The following is an 8,813-nucleotide window of genomic DNA, read 5'->3' as shown; positions in this document are numbered from 1 at the left end:
AAAGTGGCCCAACCCAATCTTACTACCAGAACGGCTCAGTAGCCTTGGTCCAATCACCTTAAGGCAGAAAGGGAACACTTCCTTTCCCTGCCCATCTACCAAGGACGTACCTCACCCCGGTCCGAGGACACCCCACCATCGCGCCCCTCGACTGGACTTACTGTTGCATCTAGCAGCGAAACATCCACTCTGCTTCCCGTCAAGGATAATGGATCCCCTGTTCGACAAGGAATATCCCTTTGCCCGACCAACGACTAGTTATGGCAGCCTCATAGGATCCCTAGATTTACTCCTGGAATCCTTGCAGTCATGCGTTTTGGGCCTAGATCTACGATCCAGCGCAAAATATGGACCAATGACCAAGCGGTAGGGGAAATATAAAAACCCGTTCATTTGAGAGGGTCAGGTAACACAATTTCAAACCCTTGAAACACTAAAATGTATATGTGCTCCTACTTACTTGATCTTCGGAGTACCTGGCAAGTACACCCCCTCCTCCTCATCACCAGCATTATGCAGACGTCCCTTGCTCATTTCTGGTTCTGATCAGAAGGTCAGTACAGGTGTCAATTTATTAAGCCTTTCTTGTGACTTGATAGACCGCAAGTAAATCTTTAACAACTTAAATTTTATAAACTTCTTTCTTCAAAAGTAAATATCACAAGAATAGTCAATAAAATTCTATATGCAATAATTGTATTAGGAAAATAATTATGTAGTAGGTCTTATGTTTTCTTCAGGGAACATTTCTCTTAGTAACTTTAACTCTGCCAAAAATTCATTCTCGTTGATATCTGATTGTTCATTAAGTTTACCCAGTTAAAGTTACTATAACAAGAATTCAAAATTACATCATCCAATAATTGTAACTTGTGAGAAGTAAAATAGAAACCAAAAATATTTTTATACTCATGTTATTGTTGAAAAAGAGTTACAAGTTTGAGTAGTATGGGGAAGTCTCACATTGGTTAGCAATGTGGAGATTTGAGCATTTATAAGTGGGAGAATCCACAAATTTATCACCTTAAGGTTTTGGATAAGTATGTGGTGTGTCTCTCACAAAGTGTGTTACTCCTAAGAGAAGTTCCTCAAAGTTAAAGATGTTCCTCGTGTTGATCCCCTAAATTGCACCAACAAATAGTATCATGAGTCTTTGGTTTCGAGTGAATGAATCAGCTTACTTGTAATGAAATGTTCAGGATTGCACCAACAGTTATTGTTAAAATCTCTTATTAAGATAGAAAAAACAACAAGGTAAAGAAAATCATTAATCCTGAAAGATTCCTCTTCAGATAGCTCGACTAATCATGTATTTAAATTTTCATCAAATTATCTTTTTCTTTCGCTTATACGCCTTTAAGAAATATTTTGATGATATTCAAATCAACATCCAAAAAGCTTAAGGTTATAAGTGTATAGGTCGTCTCACGTATAAAGTGTGAGTCTATTCACTATTCTCCCCCTCAAGCGAAAGTTCTTCCATCCCCATACACTTGTATGGTCGTTGCGAGCACTACAATGGGATACGCCGCCTGACCAAAGTCATGCCAGGAAGACTTTCGATACAAGGAATCAGTCCCTTAATTAAACAAGAAGACTTTCAATACAAGGAATTGGTCCCTTGAGTGAATCGTCGGCTGTGATACCAGAGTTGGGTCATCATGAGGAGCATCCACATTGGGTCAAGAGCAACACACAAGTGAAAGAGATGTCACATATTCACCCAAAACGTTAATTTGATAGGTGTATGCATCATCTCACTTATAAGTGCTCAACCTCCACGTTTTTAAGCAATGTGGAACTAACAACTCACACTTGTGCACAACACCAACGAGTAGATGACAATAATTTTTTTATTATAATGGGCTATATTACTTTCCTAATCTCATGTTAGATACACCAAAATTTGCCTTAATTTCTAAAAGTCATGGTCTATCTTCTGTTATTTTAAAGTCAAATATATGAAATTCTAGTATAACTAGATATAGTTATAATTACTACTATAAGATAATGTCTTTTGGTCTCAAGAACATTGACGCCCCCCTTCAAAGGTTGATGGGCGCGGTGTTCGCAGACCAAATAGAAAGAAAAAAAACACTTGAAGGTTATTAAAATGATATGGTCGTTAAGACTCCAGAGCAGAGAATTGTTGTGAAGACCTTAAAGATATATTGGGCTCTGTTAAAAATACAATATGTGTCTCAATCCAACCAAATCTTAAGATTTGTATTAACCAAATATTTAGGTTTTAAGGAAAAAATTCTTAAGATTCGTATTAATCAAATGAATATTAAGATATAATCAACGTGAAAAGTTTAACCACAATTAAAAAAGTTTAGCAACTTTCAACTCCCACAAAATTTGTTGATAACTATTTCATTTTATTGATATTTGACTATCGCAGTTTTTCTTATTAATAATAAAAATGTATAAATCGTTAGTTGGTTCAGTAGTGATTAGCGCTGAATTTAGTATGGAGAACCACGAATTCCCGCTACTTTGATCGGGAGAAGGCTGTAATCACTTAATAGAAAAAAATTACAAAATAAAATGAACAATTGTAATATACATGAGATGAAAAATTAACTAAAAATAATTTTATTTTATTTTTTGGAATAAAGGAGAGCCTAAGTCCAACAAAAAAAAGATAAGACTAAATCGCGACTTAGCGCAAAACACCCAAACTACTACAACGAATTTCTAGGAAATACTTCCAATGAGGAGGACACTATGATTTTTTAAAATAACTAGAACAAGCACTCATCCTCAAAAATGATTTTACACATTCAACAAATAAAAATCACAAATCTTCTATGAAACTAATTTTAACATATATCAATAACTTGACAGAACATATATCTCTCATTGAATGTAAACTTAAAATTATTTTAGAATTAATTTTCTCAATATTTAATCCAAAAAATATTTAACACAGGTATTAAAAAATGAAATACAAAATGCCTTCACAAATGAACTAGCCTTAACTCCCAACGGCTAACCCTAGTACTTGTCTTTCAAACAATCAAGCTGCACCAGATTCTGGAACAAAACAACCATGTCTCAAAGAATCGGAACAAAGCTATTTGTCAGCAGTTAGATTTTCTTCTCTTTCACTCATTCATTTGTGTTCAATACTTTAATTCCTCAATGTTTTCAACATTGCTTCGTTTCATTTTCCAGGACTATCATTTTACACTACAAACGACCAGTTCGTGAAATTGTTCTCACCATTCGGAGCACTTAAAGAAGGTGTGTGTACACTGTACCTCTTCTTTCTCTTCTCACCCCGTTGGTTCTGAATTCTGATATTATGCTTTTGCAGCTTCACTTGTGGTAGACCCAAAAACCAAAAGACCTAAAGGCTTTGGTTTTGTGTCCTATGACTCTGAAATTGAAGCAGAAAAGGCCATGAAAGCGTTAAATGGAAGGGTAATTGTCTATTTCCTATATCTGTATATTGGTTTGTAATGTTTTTCAGAATAAGAATTTTATGCAGTGAATGTGTTTGTTAAAATGCCTGAGTGATTAAAGATTTGGGAACTTTTTGGATTGGCTTGTTTTTTATTGGGCATAAGCACTTATGAGACTCTTTAGAAGAAAATTTGAAAATAGTTCATGATATGTTCTTAAGTTCTTTTCAACTTATTTCCAGAAACTATCATTAATAGTTTATGAAAATAGCTTATAACTTAAGCAGAAATTTTATTTTGTTGTAGAAATGGTTTATATATAAACACTTATACGAAAACGCTTTTGTTTTAAGTGTCTAATTAAGTTGTTTATCCAAATAGAGACTTAAAGCTTTAGTTTGTTTTCTAGCTTAGCTTTCTCTTCTTTTTTTGTTCTCTAATCATCTGTTTGATGACGAACAAGCTTTCTGTTATTGGTCAATGAAAACATGCTTTCATGTAGTCATTGCAATCATCATATCTAATCTATTGGATAGAGATCAAATGGCTATTATTGTCATACATTTGGCGTATTGATAACTTATAGTTTCAACTGATCTTCGTCAACGGTCGAGATCATTAATTGCAGTGATGGCTGCATCAAATCCATTTTTCTTAGACTTAGTAGAGAGTCTGACAAATATATTCTACACCTTCCATATGTTGTTGTTTTTTGGAATTGATTTATAGATACATTCAATGGAGTAATGATACCTACATGCTGCAGATAGTTGATGGAAGGCTAATTTTTGTTGAACCTGCAAAATTGAAGGATTCTTGATACGTGACTTCTTTCCACTCTCAAATCTAGTGTATTTCTGATCATTTTTAGATATCAAATCTCACTTGATCAAAGTGTATAGCTTTGTGTTCTTGCTTAAAGCTCCTCTGTTTTATTCTTCAATCATTTAACTTGGGACATTATATTGTACAAATAAGAGTATACATTTTGGAAATATCGATGCAAGAGATTTGCAAAAATTTACTGCAGTTTGTTTAGAAAGTTGAAGATGTAGAGTTTTATTGTTTTACTTTTGTGGACTTGTTGTGGTGTAAGATGGTGTGATTGTTAACTCCGGAATTAACCGACTGTTTCTGCATGAGAAAATTTCATAATATGATATTGACAAACAGATTGAAGCATTTTGGGCTGCATAATATGATCAATGATCTTTAGTGATCAAAGTTGTTAAAATCATTGATTCATATTTCAACCGCAAATGAAGCAACTCTTTCTTAAGGTAAACAATTACATTCAAGAAAGATTGTGAGCTTATTTGGGCTATAATCTATCCAAATTTCATAGTTTACATTCATAGACTGCCTTGAAAGGTTATGAGCTACTGAATTCGAAACATATCCATATACAAATTCATATGTGTGGACACAAACTTTCTTTATGCCCATCCCATATAGATCTATGTAACTACATCTAGCAATACATAATACATGTACGCATATCTTTGTTGACATATTCACATTATGTATTGTTATAACTTATGTAAAGGAGATTAAGGACCAAATAAAAGTTAATAATAATAACTTGATCATAATAGTTAGATTTATTTGCGGAAACAGGAACATTAACTAACTAAACCTTCTCTCAATTGTAAATTTGCAATTCAATCAATGAAATTATTCGTGAATATTCAGCTACTGAGTTTTCTCTCATCATGTTCACAAAATTTAGCATGGTATTGCAAGCCATAAAGAGTCCATATTCTTCCATTGCTTCAACAATGGCTTCACAGCCACAATACCCATCTCTCTTTTTCAGCCAAATTCAATCAACTTCACGAAAGAAAAAAAACAAAAACAAAAAAAACAGCTGCTATTAGCTTCTCAATTGATGATGATCACTAACACATCTAAGTGGTTCTTAATGGTCTGTCGGACAAATATGAGTATGTTAATGCATATGTTCAATCACAAAAGATCCATGAAAATTTGACAATCTTAATATCCAAGAAGTTAAAGCCAACATGCTGCACTTTAAGATCAGTTGGTCGAATCCAATAAGTCTAACAAGTTTGGCATTATCCCATCACAAACTATAATCACAGTATAATGCACAATACAATAACAGTAACAATGCAAATCAAGACAAACAACTGCTTCGTATACAATTTTATTTAAAAAATTATCAATTAGTATTTCTGATTTATTTTTTAAATCGAGTAAGGAAGGTTTAGACTTATCTTGACGACAACTTATAAAATTTATTGACAAAGCTGCATGGTTTAATGATCCTAGTTTCCATAACTTTATGTTTACGAACTAGAATGAGGTCTGAGATTTTTCCTTAAATTTGGGTGATCTCAAAGAAAAACTCTGATTAGAAACATAATACATTTGAGAACGTTATAAAGAAGAAGAGAGAGTTGCATCAACAAATCCAGGGGCATTCAGAAGAAGATTTAAAATGCTGTAAACAAACATGACTGACTAAAGTTCTTAAAGAAGCATTCAGAAGAAGATTCAAAGTGGCGGAAAACGCATGTGACTGACTAAAGTTCTTAAAGATGATGAAATACTTTGGTTTCAACGTTCTCAATCAAAATGGCGCTCAATATTGTAGATAGAAACCCTAGCCCTAGGTATTATCACTTAAAAACCATTAATCGTAGAAGGATAAACAAAATTGTGAGCCTTCGAGATAAAACCAAACTTTTCTTTGGTTAGTAGCACAAATTAATATGCAAGTGTTTATCAATTTCAAAGGTGGTTTTGACACCATGAATTTTGATGGATATCCCTCTAGCTTTAAAGTTTTCTTTGCTTATCTGAATTTGGGAATTATACTATATAGATTAAAAATATCAACCGTCATGCTATAATTCAACTCAAACTAAACGGAAACATAGTAAGAAACAACTGAATAGTAAGAAATAACTGATAAATAAAATATATGCGGAAATACAAAACGGTTGAAGCAAGTCGTTTCAACCGAATTGTTCATAATAATACTTAATCATCCACAGTGAAATCAAATTACATATTTTAAAAAGCAATAAATCATTCTGTTACATAAGAAAAGACCTAGAACTCAGTTATACACACAATTCATGATCCTAATCTAAGCCTTCTTAGGAGATTTCCTGGCTTTGGAAGGAGACTTGGTAGCAGTAGAAGCACTTTCAGTCCTCTTTGGCAAAAGCACAGGGTTGATGTTCGGTAGAACACCACCATGAGCAATAGTAACACCAGCTAGCAATTTTCCAAGCTCTTCATCATTCCTCACAGCCAACAACAAATGTCTTGGACTAATTCTGTTCTTCTTGTTGTCACGTGCTGCATTACCAGCCAACTCAAGAACCTGAACAATTAACAAATTTCAAATTTAGGGTTTCAAACTCAATAAGCTTGATTAAAATCAATTAAGAGTGATAACAAGAAAATAATTGAAATTTACCTCAGCAGCAAGATATTCTAGAACAGCAGCTAAGTAAACGGGAGCACCAGTACCAACACGCTGAGCATATCTACCTTTCTTCAAAAATCGACCGATTCTTCCGACTGGGAATTGAAGTCCAGCTCTAACAGATCTGGTGACGGACTTCTTCCTTGGTCCTCCTCCTTTCCTTCCTCCGGCTCCCTTCTTTGCCTTTGTGCTTGCGTCCATTTCGAACCCTAGATTCTTGCTGTGGTTTCGGTGCTTTGTTAAAATTGAATGTTGATGAGTTGTGAAGATTTGAGATTTGAAGATTTGTTGGCAGGATATATACTATAGTAGTGTTTTCGACACCGTGGCGATCCCCGTGGGAACTTGCAGAGATTGAAATAGTGACCGTTCGATTGGAAATTATCCATGACTCAGAATCATCTGCGTGGCGATCCGCGTGTTTTTAAATATACCAATGAACGCCTTTATTCCACAACACACCACTTTGCAGTTGCACTTTTCCATTTTAAAACAAGGAAAGTTACTACTCACTATCTCAATAAATCTATAATCCATAATCAACGTACTACATTTAAGAGTTAACGATGTGTTCGATAAAAATAGTTGGTAGTTGATAGCTGATAAATGATAGTTTATAGTTGATGATTGATAGATGATAAGCTAACATGAGTGTTTGATAAATTAGCTGATTCTTTAGCTGATAGATGCAAAATGACTTAAAAGAACATTTTAATTAATAAAGGTAATCATATATTTTGTTAAAATAATAAGGATATAAATCGAAGAAAAAATCACAAGCTAAAATCTACAAGCTCAAAAGCTACTTCAAATAATTTATGAAAGAAAAGCTAAAAGCTAGTAAAAAAACTACAAGCAAAAAGCTAAAAGAGAGTTACCAAACAGAGTTTTTTCATTAATAAAAAACTGAAAAGTTAAAAACTCTTTTTAGGGTCTTACCAAACAGACCTTAAGACCAATATTCAGTAAAGTGAATAAATAATAAGAAAGATTTATATATTTTATGTCATTATTATAACTGATGCAAACGATATTGATATATTTTGTTATTTCATTTATAAGGCACTAAGACAAACATTCTCTAAAAGAAAAATATCATGAGAGAAGGAGAATAATAAAATAGAAAGAAATAAGAAAAATTTAAATTCTTGTATGATTTTAAATGAGAAGAAGCCTCATTTATATAGGAGAAATGTTGTCTCAAAAAGAAAACAATTCTTTGGTCATTCAAATGAGATGATCGATTAACATAATTATTACATGTGAATAATTGATTATTAAAACCACAAATTGAAGATTTTGCTTTCTAATTCTTGTTAATCATTGAGTTCGCACCAATCACTTATAAGCGTTACAAAGTGAAAATAATTGAATATAGTATTATGACTAATTTAATATCCTTTGTAAAAATGCTTCTACCTGATCAGACAGTCCCTTAATCCACTAGTTAGGACTTTAAAATAATGTTATGTGATTTTATAAAACCAAGAGAGACATCTTAAAGGTTTTAGTGTGTGTGTGTGTGTGTGAGAGAGAGAGAGAGAGAGAGAGAGAGAGAGAGAGAGAGAGTTGTTTTAGTAGCTTAGGAGTTACTCTTCTAAAAATATAGCACTCAGACAGACACGTTCAGACGAGCTTTCATACTTTATCTCTTTCATAACTCTAAAGTTAGAAGTTCCTTATACATCAATCATATAAGCATTGCACTGGAATTCTAGTATTTTACTTGATGAGGCTTGGGATATCTTTAAGATCGGACACCGTCATCAGTGAGTTGAAAAGTTGCACCACTGACTTCAACAAGCATATGTGACGTTATCATCAAAACAACAAGGCAGTCAACAATATCAAAAACATTGTTTCAACAAAGTTTGTTTAAGCTTCATACCTACAAGCACATAGATCAATAAATTGATTTGAAAGGAGCATCTAACATAGCTCTT

General features: G+C 33.3%; 2 protein-coding genes across 3 annotated transcripts; one reads left to right on the top strand and one right to left on the bottom strand.

Moving 5' to 3' along the window:
- Positions 1-2,950: 2,950 nt before the first annotated feature.
- Positions 2,951-4,458, top strand: LOC131621331 (organelle RRM domain-containing protein 6, chloroplastic-like). 2 transcript variants are annotated; one of them, XM_058892376.1, is made up of 4 exons: positions 2,951-3,092; positions 3,181-3,249; positions 3,323-3,429; positions 4,181-4,458. In XM_058892376.1, exons 1-4 carry the CDS (start codon positions 3,056-3,058, stop codon positions 4,193-4,195), a joined length of 228 nt encoding a protein of 75 aa, XP_058748359.1. In that variant the 5' UTR covers positions 2,951-3,055; the 3' UTR covers positions 4,196-4,458. The 2 variants fall into 2 exon arrangements, with proteins under 2 accessions (XP_058748359.1, XP_058748358.1); XM_058892375.1 differs by having other exon boundaries at positions 4,177-4,458.
- Positions 4,459-6,328: 1,870 nt separating this feature from the next.
- On the bottom strand, positions 6,329-7,139 carry LOC131621330 (histone H2A.2). The gene is made up of 2 exons (XM_058892374.1): positions 6,862-7,139; positions 6,329-6,765 (listed from the first exon to the last, which is right to left on the bottom strand). The coding sequence occupies exons 1-2, from the start codon at positions 7,069-7,071 to the stop codon at positions 6,526-6,528; spliced, it is 450 nt and encodes a 149-aa protein (XP_058748357.1). The 5' UTR covers positions 7,072-7,139; the 3' UTR covers positions 6,329-6,525.
- Between the last annotated feature and the right edge of the window lie 1,674 nt (positions 7,140-8,813).

This window comes from Vicia villosa, unplaced genomic scaffold, assembly GCF_029867415.1.
Source record: "Vicia villosa cultivar HV-30 ecotype Madison, WI unplaced genomic scaffold, Vvil1.0 ctg.000004F_1_1_1, whole genome shotgun sequence".
NCBI lineage: Eukaryota > Viridiplantae > Streptophyta > Magnoliopsida > Fabales > Fabaceae > Vicia > Vicia villosa.
Note: the sequence above shows the minus strand (reverse complement) of the source record. Positions and strands in the feature narration are given on the sequence as shown.

Coding starts and splice junctions, on each gene's coding strand:
- LOC131621331 (XM_058892375.1), top strand. CDS start 3,056: ATGTCTCAAAGAATCGGAACAAAGCTATTTGTCAGCA. Junction 3,093..3,180: donor AACAAAGCTATTTGTCAGCA/GTTAGATTTTCT, acceptor TTCATTTTCCAG/GACTATCATTTTACACTACA. Junction 3,430..4,176: donor TGAAAGCGTTAAATGGAAGG/GTAATTGTCTAT, acceptor TACATGCTGCAG/ATAGTTGATGGAAGGCTAAT.
- LOC131621330 (XM_058892374.1), bottom strand. CDS start 7,071: ATGGACGCAAGCACAAAGGCAAAGAAGGGAGCCGGAGGAAGGAAAGGA. Junction 6,766..6,861: donor TAGAATATCTTGCTGCTGAG/GTAAATTTCAAT, acceptor TTAATTGTTCAG/GTTCTTGAGTTGGCTGGTAA.